This window comes from Spinacia oleracea, chromosome 3, assembly GCF_020520425.1.
Source record: "Spinacia oleracea cultivar Varoflay chromosome 3, BTI_SOV_V1, whole genome shotgun sequence".
Taxonomy (NCBI): Eukaryota; Viridiplantae; Streptophyta; class Magnoliopsida; order Caryophyllales; family Amaranthaceae; genus Spinacia; species Spinacia oleracea.
In genome coordinates, this window is record NC_079489.1 from 111,591,910 (window position 1) to 111,610,052 (window position 18,143).

At 36.6% G+C, this 18,143-nt stretch overlaps 1 protein-coding gene across 3 annotated transcripts; it reads right to left on the reverse strand.

Moving 5' to 3' along the window:
- Positions 1–306: 306 nt before the first annotated feature.
- LOC110791391 (flap endonuclease 1) lies at positions 307–10,867 on the reverse strand. Of its 3 annotated transcripts, none has more exons than XR_008930886.1 (19): positions 10,699–10,867; positions 10,483–10,599; positions 10,319–10,377; positions 9,643–9,702; positions 9,201–9,254; positions 9,074–9,122; positions 8,888–8,935; positions 8,043–8,108; positions 7,911–7,961; positions 7,684–7,803; positions 7,520–7,604; positions 6,165–6,246; positions 5,278–5,392; positions 5,142–5,198; positions 4,993–5,039; positions 4,849–4,903; positions 1,960–2,148; positions 929–1,039; positions 307–553 (listed from the first exon to the last, which is right to left on the reverse strand). XR_008930886.1 is itself a non-coding variant. In XM_021996133.2 (19 exons), the coding sequence occupies exons 1-18, from the start codon at positions 10,708–10,710 to the stop codon at positions 971–973; spliced, it is 1,314 nt and encodes a 437-aa protein (XP_021851825.1). In that variant the 5' UTR covers positions 10,711–10,867; the 3' UTR covers positions 307–553; positions 929–970. The 3 variants fall into 3 exon arrangements, 2 of the variants coding, with proteins under 2 accessions (XP_021851825.1, XP_021851827.1); XM_021996133.2 differs by having other exon boundaries at positions 1,981–2,148; XM_021996135.2 differs by lacking the exon at positions 1,960–2,148 and having other exon boundaries at positions 10,699–10,861.
- Positions 10,868–18,143: the final 7,276 nt, after the last annotated feature.

Genomic DNA, 18,143 nt, shown 5'->3' on the forward strand with positions numbered 1-18,143 from the left:
GCGGTTTAGTGTCGCTTGGTTGAAGAAAAAAAAGACCGGTTTTAATGCTGACGTGAACGGTATGGTGGGAATTAAGTTAAAAAGTGGCGCATTTTGGAAATTTGACGTTCTTTACACAATATTGAAGGAAATCGCTCTACTATATGTCTATACTACAATTAAAAAAGATCGAAACATCAAAATTTCATGCAAATTGAAATTCTACAGCCAAATATTTGCCGCTTAATTTAAAGAAGTTTGTTTTTTGTATGGTTTATACCGCTTAATTTCCAGCCGTTAGATTAATTATTCCCTGCGCTCAAGATCTCTTATACTAGAAATAACGAAAACAGCGACCAATTCCGAGTACAATACATAAAGATGAAAATCCAACATGATATTAACTGTTATGCTAATAGAGCTTACACGAAAATGAAGCAAAAGGAAAGGTAACTGCATACTCATTTGCACGTCAATTGTTCATCATACATTTGCAGGTAATCCTCCTAATTTCAGTCCTTGAGTAATAACTAACACCCGGAAACATGTGGATCTCAAAAGGAACACCACCCACCTGTATAAAAAAAATGAGATGCAGATAACAAAAATTAGAATCCATTCACAGATACATTCGCAAGTCATAATTTCTGGTCAGAACAAAGCCTCCCAACAACATAGACAACGAGATACTAATACTGACAAAGATATGCGCTTGATTTTTCTTCATTTCTGGGCGAGAGGGCGGGGTTAAGAATACATGAAAAAACATCTACTCATTGAATTGGCACAAAAATCATGTCTAGTCATGAGCAACTTTCTACACACCAAACAAAACTAGTATCCGGTCATGAGGATGTAATAGAGTTTAATGACCTCGACAGGGAAAGATCTGTACAGAAACTAGAGTTCTGAATTAGAAACTAAATTCATTGAAAGATTTCCAACTTACACCAAAGAATGTCTTGGTACTTGGTAGTGTTACAGTTGGTCTCTACTTCTTTCTACTACCAGCCTTCTGCTTTTTGTTTGATGTATCCTTTGAGGTAGCATCCACCTTTTCCTGTTGCGGCACAAAGCTACACATAAGTAATTTACTTCAACACTGGTAAAAACTCAAAAAACACATCATTGAACCTTAAATTGCACAGGGAAAAGGCTTTAGTGAATACAGCAGAAAGATTTCCAAGTGTATGGAAAAAAAAACACGTGTTTCGTTATGCCTATGAGTCTATGACATAGCACCTAGCACATTTCATCTAACAAGGATAGAGGACAGCGCCAATCAACCGGAAGAGTTATACCTAAAATTTACAAGGAGAAGTCCAAGGATTTAATCACTTTCGACATTCAGAAAATAACGGATTTAGAGCCTAGAGGAACAAGAATCCATTTCAACCTAAAATAGGTCCAACCTTCAATGACCAGGATGACAAGATCTGTAAGGGGAAGGGCGTTTCAAGTTAGAAACTAGAATTAGGGCAACTGGCAGAATATGCTGAAAAAATCCATGTTAGACACTAAGATCCATACCCATTCCTAATCCTTGTCTGAAAATTCAAATTGACTAACACTGTATAAGAGGTGAAAGGGGTAGATATGTGAAATTGGCACCACCCTACATACTTGCCAATAACCAGTTTGGCCAAAAATCTGACTAAGTTCATATTTCTATCATATAAGCACATAACCAATATGCAAACCAGCGCAACCCTTGGAACCAGACTGCCTATCATTTATCCCCATATTGGTTAACATATGGCCCTCTGGCTCAACTCGACAAAGAATGAAAAGAAACCCTGTGCGCTTCTTTGGAATACTGTGGAACAACTCATGTCCTTGCATTCAAAATTGTGTATTCTAATTGTTCTCTTGTTACCACAGAGTTCAAAGTACGACAAAGTTTCGTGTACTCATTGCAGTTAAGTTTTTCAAGGATCTGCTATCAGAAGAATAAACACAATTTATGTTCTGAATGTTCACCAGGGAAGTCAGCTTTCATACGCCAAAGAAAAGAACTGGAAACGACGAAGACAAGTGCTTGGAGCCCAAAAATTCACAGTGCAGGCTAAAGCCCACATGTATTTCAGTCTGGCAATGACTAAAAGCTGGTGAAGAACGGATTTTAGGCATATTTCCTTGTTTGAAAGAGCCAAGCATGCATTTGGTCCCCTGTCAATCACCATACAACATTATAGCTCCTGATTACATAGACATCAAACGGATGATAGTTGAAGGTTCTGATCTGTTTTTTTTTTGCCATCAATTTTCCTCCCTTGTTTCTATTTGTTACCTTGAAGTTTGGCAGATGATATAATTTGATAAATGCACAAACAAGGAAACAAAATATGTAATTCTTGTTGCAATACTATCAGTTTCAAACATTAAACTGTTAAAATTTATTCTAGCTTTAATTTTCTTCAAGCAGGCAAACACCATCTCATGCATGCAAGTTAACCCCACCCCCCTCCCCCCCTCCGACAAGCCGCTTGATGAGTGATATTTATGTCACTCCTAGGGGTAGTATGTAGCTTATTTTCTAGGTAACTTTCCATTACTTAATCTATTTTAACCTTTAATTCTCCGTTTTGTGTTTTGTAGCTTAATTGGTTTAATTAGTGATTTTTATTAGTTTTTAAATCTCAATTTCTTAATTTATTTACTTCCTTCGTTTTAATTAGTTTAATTTTCGTATTTAATTTTCTTTCTATTTCCTTTTTAGTCCCTCTTAATTTTACTACGGGAGTATATCTTTTCATTTTATTTTTAATTCTACGCCCTGATTCTCCTCTCGTGTTATGGTTCTAAGTAGGTGAGCGTTCGAGGTTCAAACAAAGGCTCAAAGTTCGAGACAAGAAAGTCGAAGCTCCTCGAATTGGCGAGCAACGTATAGTTACGTTTAACCTACACTACTCTTAGCCTAACATACACCACCCTCCTCCCACGCAGCTCACCACAGCCACCTCTTCACTGTCCCAGCAACACTAACCACTCACCACCAACGCAACATCCCACCTGCCCACCAACCTGCTCTGCCACACCAACTCCCAGGCAGAACCATACATTCACACTGCCAACAACTACCATCATCTCCCTCAACACCGTACAAGTGAGCAACCCAACAAGCACCACCTCCTCACAATTCCACAAGCAGCCACCTTCACCTACTTCACCACGAGCAGCCTCACTGTAGCAGTAGTCCCAGCACCACCAGGCCCGCGGCTTCTTCAAGCTGCGTCCACGTTATAAATTTGGGGCAGAAGAAGGATTTCCAATCCAGAGCCCACGACTTCTCCTAGGCACGGCTGTGCTCTTCCACCGCATTTGCAACTTTGCCCATGGAAACAGCCGCAGCAAACAACGTGACGGCTATAATTTGATGATGATGATGAGTAGTGAATTGGGCGGTCGATTGAATTCGTTGATGATGATTGATGATAAACCAAAAATGATGCAGCGAAGATGCCTAAGAGGGATGGACGGTCTGACTTGTTTTTGTTTTGTTTTGTTTTATTTCTTTTCCCCCTTTTTATTCCATTTTAATTCTTTCCTTTTTTTTACCTTCTAATGCCTTTACTATTAGCTTAAGTTTAGTTTTCATTTTTTAATCTCTTTAATTAAGGGTTGTATAAATACCCTCAAGCCTCATTTATTTGAGGAAACTTTTATTTTATACTAGTTTTAGGGTTTTAAGGGAGGGTTAGCCTCTGTAGCTTAGTTTAGAGAGAGAAGTCAGAAAAATCAAAGAGAAATAGGGAGTTCTATTCAAGGGGTTACTACTTGAATTGAATGAGCATTTCTTACTTTCTCTCTTCTTTTGTTGCTTTATTGCTTCGATTAGATTAATTATTTATGCTAGCTTAATGATTCATTCTTTAATTGGTTGGATTAATCTTACATTAGTGTTGGATTCATGTTATTAGTCGTTAAATTATTTAAATTTCTTGTTTTATGTTCATGGAGTAGTTTCGTGCTAGGGCCTATGGGGTTTAGAGATTAACTCATTGCACTTCAGGTCCACTAAAATTTTGTGGTTATAAGTTGATAACTTGTGTGTATCATTGACCTTGGGGTACATGAATATAAGGGATTGTGACTTGAGTTAACTATTATTTGGTTTATGCTTGGACTTTACCTATAGGTGATTGTGCGTAGGATGAAAATCCATATTAGGTCACTCTAGAATTGACTTGCGTTGGGAGACGAATTGGGGTCTACCCTCAACTAATGACTTGCCGTGCTTCGTTTGACCTTGCCTAAAATTGAATTATGAGTCCTTTTATTGATTAAATCCCGCTTTTCTTGATTGATTAGCTTACTTAGCTTTCAAGAACACTAAAAAGTTAGCTAGTGAATGACATTAGTGGAGAAACATGACCTCATTCCTTGTGGACCATACCTTTTACTTGTCATTATACTAGGTTATAATTGGTGTTTTCAAGTGTTAATAAATATTGTTTGCATAGAGGTAAGGCAGTCACCAATGACCTAATTTACATCTATCATTTTCTAATATCCAATAATCCACTAGGGGAAAGTAAAGAGAAGTGCAAGATCTATTTGCGCACGATTAAAGTACATAGATTGCTTTTAATTTACTGAAGCTAAATAAGCCCAGTTATACATATCCAATGTACTTGATGCAGCAAATCAAAAGGATTTCTTACTTTTGAAGAGAGCAGTATGAAATAACACAAACCAAGCTTTAGCAATCAGATATTCATACTACTGTTGGATGCATGTATGGAATTTGATGGTTTATGTCTGCTAATTATCTTAATGTTTGGATAGAAAGCCGAAAACATACTCGTGCATGTTCTATACTTTTAGCCTTTTAGGTACTTCATGACTTAATGCAGATTGCAGACATACCTTCCTTTTGATGGGAACAGAACCAGTCACAGTTGGCTTAAAGAATGCCTCCAGCCTGCAAGCACATAAAACAGCACTAAGCCCATAAGGAGATGAGAGATCAATGTAGAATTTACACAAACTTGAGTTAAATGAATTACTTACCGTCCCTGGGATGACTTGCTCTTAGCTGCCTTAATTTTTTCTATCGCCTGAAAAAAAGAGAATAGTTTGAGGAATTCATCTAATACCAGTTACTCCGGATGAAGCATAATTAACTAGAAAATATGTAAACTCCTGAAGGCAAATATTACCTTTGTTACTCTATCAATATTAAAACCATTCTCCTTCACTAAAAAGTTCACCAAACCCTAAACAGAAAATGACAATGTTATCACACAACTTTTTAATTAAAGAGGTAAAATAAAAATTAAAAAAGCGACATTGAACCTCCTCATCAGGAGAGCTCCACTTGAGCTCTGGTTCCTCGCTTCCAGGATACACGTGAGGCTCTTTGAATAAGCATCTGGCCTCTTGATACGGCCAATTATCAGGTATTTGGTACCTGCACAAAGCACAAAAGGTAAGCATCTAAATATAAAGAATCGCCAGAATAAATCATGAACAAGAAAATACCAACTACAATCACATTAATAGTTCATACGGAGTAAATATGAATAACACAAGGTAATTCAATCCTATTTGTGGACTCCTACCGGTTCATATTTTTCATGCAAAGTACTCTACAGAAAGGGTCTTAGTGGGATTAGTAACCACGTCAACCATGTTCCAGCATATATAGCTTGGAAGCATCAAAGATCCATAAAAAAAACAAGGATGAGAAGAAAAGGAAAACAAATAACTCCCTGACAAAGTCAAAAGCTTTACTAGATGTGTTTTCTCTATAATGTCCCCGTATTAATTCCTATATTTTCAAAGGTTGCTTTTCAGTTATCAGAGTGATATAGAAGTAAGCAAGATAAGGACATAGCCACCCTATATTCACCAACAGGACCAGACATCAGGAGTTCAGAACAAATAAACTTTACATAATTCTTAAATCAAGGTCTAAACAACTAAAATGACAATAATAATGATAAAAAAATTGTTAAATCTAGTTAGATAATAATAAAAATAACAATAATAAAAGTGTTGGGGCTCAGTTAGTTGCTAGGCTCCCATCCAACTTTGTGCAAATGTTTTTATTGTTATAAAAAATAAAAAATAAATAATAAGAAGAAGAAGAAGAAGAAGAAGAATAACGAATACGAAGTAATAAGAATAAGAATAATAAGAATAAAGATAATTAACATTTTAGGCTCCGGATCCAGAAGTACCTCTCTTTATTCATGTTCTCGAGTATATTCTCGATAGATTCGTGTTGACGGATGAGCTTCAATGCAGTCAGTCCACCAATACCTGGAGGTTGGATTTATTACTACTACATAATGAGAAAAGCAACTAGGAAAGAAACATTCTTTACCAAAAAAGAGTGTGTGAGAGAGAGAAAACATATTTGCTCAAAAAAAATTCCACATACATCCATCAAAAGAGAAAAATCGCTGCCATGCTGATTTCGAATATAGCTCCATGCCCCATTATCCCAGAAGAATTCTAAACATGTGTTTTCTCTTATGAAGCAATGAACACAGATCTCAAAGCAACATGCACAACATGATATTCCTTTTGGCTATCGCAACATTATATTCTTATGAACCAGATGTATATAGTCAAACTATATACAAAACTCAACTTATTCTAAGAAATAGAATTATATGTTACACTTTCATCTTGCCCTGTATCCTTGTCTCATTGGTATGACTCACAATTTATAATTATGAACAATTAATTTTTTCGTAGAATACCTCCCAGAAACAACAGTGGCCTTAGGCCTTAGATAGTAGTAGATACACTAGTATTTCCCATTAAAAAAAAGAAGTAAAGCCCTATTTCCAAAGATCATGTTATTTCTTTCCAACCAAATTACCAATTTACAGGAGGGGAGCTGACAGCCACAACTTCTTCCACGCCTTATTCTTAGCAAAAGCCCCATAATGGCAACAGGATCATTCGAGACACACAAACTCACCACACTAAACAGCTGATTCCATTGAAGGAAGCCACCACACGCCCACACTGGAATCTCATTACTCGTCATCATCATCCATACACAACACACTTCAGGCAACAACACTCTCCAGACCTGAAGCGTACTGTTAGCACTGAATTTCTTCAAAATGCCCATGCAAATGTTTTGATGCACTTCAGGATATAAGCTCTCTAAAAGGACAACGGAAAAAGATGTGTTTTGGTGTCTCTTTGTAGATGGTTATAGAAAAAAGTGAAATAAAACTCACCGCCATCAACGGATAACCAAACTCCTCTCATCGGGCAAATTTAAACGAATAATGGACTCCATAATACTACAAGATAAACAACTCCCAGTTTAGGAAATTCCCCTTCTAAAAAATGAAGGAGTTGAGATGGCCAGACAATTCAATTTTATTAGGGTGTCAACTTAGTAACCTTTATGAAAAAAATTAATCCTTAATGAAGACTACACAAGAGTCACATATCTCCTTATACAACTTATACAAGTGCACAAGACTCATATATTTCCTTTAGTCCATTATAAAACAAGACAACATCACCATAATAATGAATTAATGAATACAAAAGCATCTCTTGTTACCTTTGATACTCTCACAATAATCACAGCCAGAAAGAATGCACAAGTCAATGAATTGATCCATTGTAAGATTCAGCTCCTCCAACACCTGAAGCAGAGCTAACGCATAAATATAGGAGTTATCCTTACATCTTAAAAGAAACACCAACAGTTAACTTGTCTCCCACCTTCGTCATCTCAAATTCCATGACTGGGATTTTCTTTGAGCTTGGATCCATTAAATGGCGGAGAAACTTAGGAGCTCCAAAGGTTAAGGAGTCCATATCTTCAGAAGCCACAGCATAAACCTGGAGAGGCAAGGGCAGATTCAATGCTTCTCTTTATTCAGATACAAGTATACAACCACTTAGAGGGAGTGGGGAAGTTCATTTCATAATGTGGCTAGATTGCATACTTTTCCTGATTTGCAAAGCGCAGCGCACTGTGCCTCTGCTTCAGAAGGAGCCTGCAATGCAAGAAAATCATGCCTACACAATACAGAAGAACAAAACTAAAACAAAAGGCAAGATCAACCAAAAAGAATCACCTCAACTACAGGTACTCCCATTAATCCTAGTAGCTTTTTGCAGTCATCGTTATGTTGTTTTGTCACCTGCAACGTCAAAGAGCAGACCCTATTTAAAGCACGGCAGAAAGGGAAGACATAAAAATCAAGACAGGATGATATTTCCAGAACAACCAAGAATACAATAAACCCTGTTAATCCGCCCACCATTTACAAACTAAAAATTTGGGCTCCCGAGCAGTATTTATTCAAGCTAATCAACTACTACGAATTACTCATTTCTGGTAAGAAGGGCTTTTGTTTAAGTTGCACATATGTAAAGAAAATTAAGAAATAATCCTGTAATGAAAGGGATTCTTATTCGTACAAATGATACTTCGAACTAGGACACGATAATCAAAGATATGTCTTAATCTTTTGATTTGTCCTGGGTGATCATTTGCTCAACATCTTTGTTTTCTACCGAAGGCCAACAGGAAGGATCACATCAATATTAAAACAAACAAATGTTACAGCCAAAATGACACCTCATATGGTTTCAGTTGTCTAATCCAGACACTGAAAAATCATACAGTTGAGGAGGAGATGGAAACAAACAAAACCAGTTAACATGGGGAAAAGCCTTGTTAAACTCTTCAGATTACTGTCCATGTATTTTCCAATAATCCTGGGAAAGTCTTGATACAATAAAATTTTGGCAGTTGCTGAACCACCACAAAAACCAAAAACAGGACATGATCCAAAGACTGCTGATTTATTTATAACATCCTTTAAAAATAAACCAAAAAGACATGCAATTTGATCCCTTCTACCAAAATTATATGCAGCTTCCCCAGCTCAATCTTCAAACACTGAAAGAGACTCACCTTCACGGTCCGTTTACTGAACTTCTCAATGCTTTCTTTATCACCTTTCTGCAGCAGATATTAAAGCAGCCTTTTTTGGTTAGAGAAGCAATGTACAAGCTGGGCAGGGAAAATATAGGCAATTTGCTGCACTTCTTTTATTTGAGACATTTTAATTTGACGAGGTAAGACTTAGCATCAATATACCTCAATTGCCTCTGTCAAATCCTCAGTGGCATCTGCTCGTTTGGCATAACTATCACGCAAAGTTCAATTAAATCAATATAATCACTTGTTGGGATCAGTTCAAATGACAAGTAAAGACCACCCATACCGTTTTGCAAGTTCTCTTTTCTTCAAATCAGGTGGCGGCCCGTCAAAGACATAGCTAGAAGGAAAGATGTTCACTTGAATCAGATCAAAAAAAATATGATCAATGATCATATTAACAGTTAAAGCCATTTAGCACAAGAGAAAGTTGTGTTGTACAATGATTCGGGATTTGGGGGGTTGTCAAAGAAATTACTTCCACAATCCACTTAGTAAACAAGGAATAAAGACAGAAAATTATCCTGATAAAAGTTAAGCAGATATGAAGAAGCAAATGCAATCAAATACCTCAAGAGACAGCATAAAAAAGTAAAATCCGTTACAAAAACAACTGATATTCAGAGCACATTTTCAGTCAATGATTCATTTCTTCATGACTATGTTCCTAATGATGTTGTAGCTGAAACATACCCAAAAAGAGCAAAATTTTGGGAACTAGAACTTACACAGGCTTTATTCCAGCTTCAAGAAGCCTAATGGTTCGCGAAAACATTCCCTGTAAGTGACTGGGAGCAGAATCATAGAACGCACAGATTATTTACGAAATCACCAATGAAGAAAAAATACAAAACAACAAAAAAAAAAGCACGCAATCCCTGATACATACAAATCAAATTATGAACCAATAATTAGAATGGACTCTCATCTAATTTCAACATAGTTCGAAAAAACACTAAAGGGGAGATTTTGAGCTATAAGTTTTTCAATAGAGTAATTTACTATATCAAATATTTCATTTAACAGGTCCAATTTTGTTGCAAAGTAGTAAAACGGAGGCGAGTATTTGCAAACAGCGATCAGCAAAAGGACAATTCTTTAAGCAAGCAATACCTGATACATACAATCAACACGGAGAAGCTATGTTTTAGGCCGAGTATATTTACTTTAAGTGAATTGTGTGGAATTTTGGCATAATTGACACAAACCACTTACAAATAAAATACCACAACTTGTACTCCTTGACACGAAATAATAATTCGCGATAACGCCAAGATACAGAAAATACCACCATCCCACCCCCACCAACACACACGCACACTCATCAAACTTGTAGTTAAGACTAATGAAAATTATATAGTCAATAAAACTAAAAGAACAATGCTTGCAATATAATTGCAATACCTAGTGACTTCGCCGGCCTCGTTTGTAAGCATCTCAGTTCCAGTTCTTCCGACCACAATCTACAAAATTAAACATAAACAATATTTAAACAAAAACTGTTAACTTCAATAAAACCCTAAATTGAAAAATAGGAAGCAAAATTAGAAGGAAAAAAAGGAACAGACAAGGAATTGATAGATGCTCATGCTAGCATCAATGGCGATTTTTCGATTGAAATAGCTCTCGAATTTCTGCTCTTTCATGCATTTCGGTGCATTATCCGCTAGTAGCTTCGTTAAACCCTAATTTTGATTTTCACAAAAATTAATTAACAACAAAATAGAAATTCAGGGTGCAAATTTAGGTTAAGTTTGAGAAAAAAGAGCAACTGAAGTTCAAACCTTGATTCCCATTGCGAAAGAAAGTGTGTAATTGCTGAAGTTTGCTTCGTCTTCGTCGTTCTCACTCTCTCTCTCTCCTCTTTTCGTTGTTGCGTGGCTCAACTCTATTTTTTTCCCGCCTTCTTTCAACAATCGCTAACTGCTTGTTAGCGAACCCGGGTACCAGGCAGCTCTTTTTTTTTCTTTTTTTTTTTTGTTGCAAATGAGCCACAAGAGCAATATAAATTACAAATGGGGACGGGGTATTCGAACCTGAGATCTATTGTACACAGGCCATCAGTCTTAACCACTAGGCCAAGACATCATTGGTAGGTTACCAGGCAGCTCTGGTTGTACCCAAAACGACGCGCTCATATTGTTTGTTCATTCTTATTGTATTGTTTGTTCTTTCTTATTGTATTGTTTGTTCTTTTTTATTGTACTGTTTGTTCTTTCTTATTGTATTGTTTGTTCTTTCTTGTTGTACTGTTTGTTCTTTTTTGTTGTACTGTTTGTTCTTTTATGTTGTTTTTTAAATTCATCATCAAATTTTCATAATTGTTGTATTTTTTGTTCTTTCTTCTGGAATTTTATGTTCTTTTTTATATTGTTTGTTCTTTCTTGTTTATTTGTTTGTTTATAATAATCATATGGTTAATGTTCATAATTAAACTCTTCATTAATCTTTTATTCTTTCTTTTTGTATTGTTTGTTCTTTCTTGTTGTATTGTTTGTTCTTTCTTATTGTTTTTAAATTCATTCATCAAACTTATTGTTGTATTGTCTGTTCTTTCATGTTGGCTTTAAAATTCATCATAAAATTGTTCATAATTGTTGTATTGTTTGTTCTTTTTTCTGGAATTTTATGTTCATTTTTATATTGTTTGTTCTTTTTTGTTGAATTTCTTTCTTGTTTATTTCTTTGTTCACAATAAATATATGGTTAATGTTCATAATGAAATTGTTCACTTCATTGGTCTTTTATGTTTTTACAAGCGCCTATATTGTTTATTTCCAAATAAATAAATAAATGTTCATTTCCAAAATAGTAAATGTTCATTCCAAATAAATAAATAAATGTTCATTTCCGAAATAGTAAATGTTCATTTTTGTAGTTTATTTCCAAATAAATAAATAAATGGTCATTTCCAAAATAGTAAATGTTCATTCCAAATAAATAAATAAATGTTCATTTCCGAAATAGTAAATGTTCATTTTTGTAGTTTATTTCGAAATAAATAAATAAATGTTCATTTCCAAAATAGTAAATGTTCATTCCAAATAAATAAATAAATGTTCATTTCCGAAATAGTAAATGTTCATTTTTGTACCAGTATTTGTTCTTTCTTGTTGTATTGTTTGTTCTTTCATGTTGGCTTTAAAATTCATCATAAAATTGTTCATAATTGTTGTATTGTTTGTTCTTTTTTCTGGAATTTTATGTTCATTTTTATATTGTTTGTTCTTTTTTGTTGAATTATTTGTTCTTTCTTGTTTATTTGTTTGTTCACAATAAATATATGGTTAATGTTCATAATGAAATTGTTCACTTCATTGGTCTTTTATGTTTTTACAAGCGCCTATATTGCTTATTTCCAAATAAATAAATTAATGTTCATTTCCAAAATAGTAAATGTTCATTCCAAATAAATAAATAAATGTTAATTTTCGAAATAGTAAATGTTCATTTTTGTAGTTTATTTCCAAAGAAATAAATAAATGTTCATTTCCAAAATAGTAAATGTTCATTCCAAATAAATAAATAAATGTTCATTTCCGAAATAATAAATGTTCATTTTTGTACCAGTATATTAATGTTCATTTTAAACAACACAAAACGACATCGTTTTGGATGGGGGTACAGTCAGCTTTGGCTGTACCCGGGTATAGCCAAAAATTTGCGTTCTTTCAACACCTTTCGCACGGTCGTACCATAGGGCGCATAATTTGGGCCTGGGTCTGTCTAACCTAGGCCGAGGCCAACAACTATAGACCATATTAGATGCACTCGGATATACCGTGCATTCTCACGTTGCACGCACGGTGCATCCGTGTGCACCTAATAATTATCATTACAATTGTGCAAAGAACATGGTTCCTAATTTTTTTAATTATTTTTTACTTACAATTTTTCACTTTTTACTTTTTCATACTTTCCAATCTTTTTTCTTTGTTGTTGTGAATTGTGCAAGTATAACCTACTAAGAAATAAAGGAAATAAGGAAATAAGTCAAGTAATGGATTTAAACAAAAAGTGGGACGAACTTTATGAAAAAGAGGTCGGGGTAGTTTATTTTAGTAGGTGTATTCGTTAGGAACATATGACAATATTAAAAATGAATATGATAACCGATCGAAACGACGAGCGTGGAAAGAACTGCACGAATAGGAAGATTATAAGAACTTTAATTGCTAATGGCTCGTTCGGTATTATTGCCAAGTTTCAGTTTTTGCATTTTTAATTTTGAAAGTCATATCTGTTGTGGGTTCTTTTGTGGTGATGACGTGTCACGCGTTCCCCGGAGGTATCAAGTATGCGCTGGCACGATCTTCCTGCAACCTACAAAACAAGAATATTCCCGTAGGAATATTCCCTCCGATGCCTAAGTAAGTATTGGCTAGAGAGAGAAGTAATTTGTAGAGAGAAGCCAGAGCAAAGATAGTTTAAGGTAGGTGAGAATGAATTGAATGCCCCTTTTACCTAGGGATATGCACTATTTATAGGACTAGGGTTTCTTGGGAATTGATCCCTAAACCCTGGCTGCATAATTGGATGCCCTCTAAGATTGGGACATGTGTCCAATAGTAGGAGGTTTCATTAAACCTGATGGACCCCTTAAGCTTGGGCTTTAATCATGGATAACTTGGGATTTTTACCAAGCAAGTGAACCTCTTGGGCCTAAGTGATGAGTCTTGGACCAAAATATGAACACTAGGCCTGTATGAATTTGGGGTAGACTTGAATTGGCCACGCAAGTCTCATGGCTTATCGGGGTTATAAGCCGAGGCCACATCAGGACATGAGCCTGCTTAGAGGATGCCTTCTAGGCCTAAAGGGACCTTCCTGAGTTGGGTCTGGCTTTTGGGCTAACATAAGAAGGCCATATGTTATTTTTTAGTTTAGGCCACATCATTTGCCCCTCAAGGAGGGTTCCCTTCACTTATGTGGGGCAATCTTCTTGACATGGTGATGTGCCACGTGTAATTGCTTTTCAGGATCTTGTTTTCTCTTTAAAACCTCCACAAATCGTTTATTTTCTTCTCATTTCTCTTTTGTTATTTCAGAGAGATTTTTAGAGAGAGAAAACATAATTTCCCTTCGAAGATCTTGTTGTGAGTGCCTTGGGTGTTCTTGGATTCTTCATTCATTGTTCTTTGGAGTTTGGACAATTTTTCCTGAGAGTTCAGCAGTGATCACTTATTGGTACGTGTTCTTGTTAGTTTTCTGTTTCTTCATTTGTTTATGTATTTAAAGTTTTTCTTTTTGTGCTCTTATTTCTTGGGGAGACGTCTTGTCGGTCGCCGCACTCCTCTTGTATCTAGACGGCGTCCTCGCTTTTTGCTTTTTCTTCTTTTCCTAAGTCGGACGTCCTATTCCTTATGCAGGGCGTCATGGCACGTATTAAACAGACGGCCAATGTGGGTGCATGGGCAGCATCCCGAGAGAGGGACAGCAGGGTTCCCTTTTCGAACCCGTCCCACGGAAATAGGGGGGAGTTAGTTCCTCACATCATTCAGGAGACGGGGGTGCCAGGGCGGCTCGTTCTTCAAGGAGAAGAAAGAGTGTGGCTTGCTGTCCTCGTATCCCACGTGAGGATTTCGAGGACGATTCCTCTAGTTCTTCGGACGAAGAGTTTTCCAAAAATCTTCCTCCCATGGTTCGTGGAAAAGAGGACGTGGACTTGTTTCCTTATGACATCTTCCCAAGCAGGAAATGGTTGAGGTACCTGAGGGAGCAAGGACGTGATTTCGAGCGTTTCTTGCTCCTGCCTCGTGGTTTTAGCTTTAAGTTCCCTCGTTCTCATAGTATTGTGGATCGCCTTTCTTCGAGGGAAGTTGTTGTCTATACGGCCGCCTTCCGATTAGGCCTTAAATTTCCCTACATCCTTTTGTTAAGGACGTCTTAAAAGGCTTTGACATAGGTCTGGCCCAGCTGACCCCTAATTCTTGGGCGAATGTATTTGGCTATATTGCCAAATTGCATTTAGTGGCGTCACCCCTTCTTTTCCGTCTTTCGTCAGACTCGTAGATATTGCTCCTTCCTCTCGTTCTCCTCAAGGGTGGTTTACCCTGTATAGTCAACGAGATTATAAGACGGTAGTAGGTAAGTCCTCCAGCTGGGTGTGGTGGAGAACCAAGTGGTCCATCATACGAATGGAGGATCTTTCCCTCTCAGAGCGTCTCTCTCGCTGGAATTACAGGCCGCATTTCTTGTCCAAGATTGACGCCTATCCTCGCCTTCTTTCGAAGGAATGGAAGCTTGTAAAGCCTTTGTTTCAGGCCGAGATGTACCGGCTGTCTGCAGTGAAGGAAATAATGCCCTTGGTCCAAGTATGCATTAAATGCTAAGTCTAATAAATGTTGTTAAATATTAATTAATTATGCAAGCTAATAATTCAGTGAGATCAAGTGAGCTGTATGCCTAGCAAGAGGCCGCTTCAGTTCAAGTGGAATTAATGATATTAATCCACAGCTTACTCTTGACTGAACCCGTAGGGTCACACAAATAGTACTTGAACGGATCAAGTATTTAAGTGAATTAAATACTCCATTTATGAATATTCGGAATCGACGGATCTCGGTTCCAGTGGGAGCTGAAATCGTCAAAAGGCAAATTATGAATACTCCGGAAACGATGATATTGCCGGAAACGGAAATATGGATCGTAACGGAAATATAAATATTAACCAAGTCGTAGATGTTGCCGGAAACGGAAACATGGTACGTATCGGAAAATATTATCGGAAATGGATATATTGCCGGAATCGGAAATATTGCCGGAAACGGAAATATTACCGGAATCGGAAATATTATCGGAATCGGAAATATTAAATATTTGTTCGAAACGGAAATTAATTCCGGAATCGGAAATATTAAATATTGTTCGAAACGGAAATTAATTCCGGAATCGGAAAACGAATCGAAAGCGCGACGTACGAAATAAACATCGGACGAGCTTTCTAGACGCAAGGGCTAGCACGAAGCCAGGCCTGCGCCTAGAGAAGCCCGCGCAAGCGAGCAGCAACAGCAGCGCAACCCGCCAAGCAAGCAGGCCCAGCCGAGCACGGAGCAAGGCCAAGCCTAGCGAGCAAGGCAAGGCAGGCTGGCAACGCCCTTGCAATGGCCCGCGTGCCAGCGCTGCTGGGCCGAGCCACGCGCACAACGCGCCCCATCGTGGGTTGTGCTTGTGTGTGTGTGTTCGTGCACGCTACGAATCCTTAGACGCTTAGGATTTGTCCGGTTAGTTGTTTTCCTAAATCCACTAGAGTTAGTCGTTTAATTAAACACTAAAATACAAAGGATTAATTTTAATAGAATTCTAATCGAATTAGTAAATTGAATCCTAGTGGAAATCTAAGTCCGATATTTCCTCCCTATAAATAGGTGATACATAATCACAATTTATAACACATCAATCACAAGTATTCAAATAGTTTAAGATTAAACTAAGCTTAATAATTTGCCAAATAATTAAGTTCGATTAACATAAAACCTTAGACTATATTCTAGGTAATTGAATCTAAGGCGGATCCAAACGTGCTGTGGACTATTTACGGAGGGACGACACTTGGAGTCCTAAACTTGTTCTTGTTCGGTTCGGGAGCAGCTAGGGAAGGCACGCGTTACATGTATGTATACTAAATTATGCTAATTGATTATGTGGCAATTAATTTGGATTCCTGGCTTTATAGTTTTTCCGCATGAAATATATGTTTTATATTTGTCATAACCTAACAGTGGTATCACGAGCCTCTAATTAATTCCATAATCAATTATAGTTAACATGGTTAAATTTTATAAATTTGCAATGAATTAAAGGGGTGATTAATTCCGTTGATTGTAATTAATTGCAAATTCGTGCGATTATTTAATTATATGTTCGCAGGATTTTCAACAGTTTTGTCAATAATGGTCGGAATCGTATAATTTTATAGTGAATTTCGCATGTAAACGACGTTTTAAAATTTTGACTAAAATCAAAGATTTGATGCCTAACGCAGAATTCCCAAATTCGAAGCCTAACTATGACATTTATGAGGTTTTATTTTTTTGAACGCAAAATTTATAATTTTTATGATGTTAAATTAAATATTTGCGAATCTTGTATGTAAATCTTGAATCTATGATTGACCTACTGTATATGTTTAACAATTTAAAGCCTAATATTGTTAATTATACAACCTAATTTGTAATTGTAATAAATTTGTTGAAATTCGAATAATTTAGAATTTGATTTGATTTTCATAATTAATTAGCAATTTAATTAGGAACCTATGATTAAAAACCACCATAAAATTTGTTAAAATTGAAAAGTTTTAAAATTTTATGACCTAGATTTGAATCCATGAAAATAAATATAATCGGAAATTAATTTGAATAATAAATTTTCGATTTTTCGCCTAAATTTATGAAATTAATATGAGTTATTAATTTGTCAATAAATTTAAATTAGAAAAGTTTTAATTTTTATGAAATTCGTTCACGAATCTTGCACGCACGAAGCAATGGGGGGGGTGTTGTATAGTGCGGGCATGCGACGACGAGCAAGGGAGCTCATCGCCCATGCTGTACGATGCAACGAGCAAGGCATGGCACATGCGCGCGGGGGGGGGGGGCATCCCTGCTGTGTGTTGTGTGCTATGTGCACGTGGGCGGAGAGGCGAGAAGCAAGGCATCGAGCAGACGAGGCCGCGCGCGCGGGCAGCGAGAGCTGGCTTGACCAGCGAGCGCTGCCCCACCCAGCGAGGGATGCCTCGCCACAGCGAGCGAGCATGCTGCGCGCAGGCGTGGCTTGCTCGGCTTGCTGCATTGTGCGTGGCTGCTCGTGTCTTGCGGTACCATCAATTCGAGTGGCAGCCCATGGGCGCTGCTGCTTCGAGGCCTCGACGAGGCATGGGCGCAAGCCTATGGGGCTTGTCTTGGCCCGATTGGTTCGTTTTAATTTTAATTTTTCGGTTGAAAACGATTTTAATTAAATTTAAATTCGTAATTTAATTTTTTCTCAGAATTTAATTTTGAATAATTTAATTATTATAAATTTATTTATACTAATAATTTTACTAAAATTAAAACCTTGATAAAATTTAGATTAATTAATTTAATCAACTGAAAATAAAATAAAGGATTTAAATAATAATTTATATGAGCTTTAAATTTTAATTAAATTTGTAAGTTTCCTGTTGGACTAGGAAATACAATTTTATGTTTAAAATTCGTAAAGCATGTAAATTTCTTGGTTTTAGTGG

Excerpts from the sequence above, each read along its gene's own strand:
- LOC110791391 (XM_021996133.2), bottom strand. Across the intron at positions 7,804-7,910 it reads CGCTTTGCAAATCAGGAAAA|GTTTATGCTGTGGCTTCTGA; the intron begins GTATGCAATCTA and ends TTGCCTCTCCAG. Across the intron at positions 5,040-5,141 it reads ATATTGATAGAGTAACAAAG|GCGATAGAAAAAATTAAGGC; the intron begins GTAATATTTGCC and ends TCTTTTTTTCAG.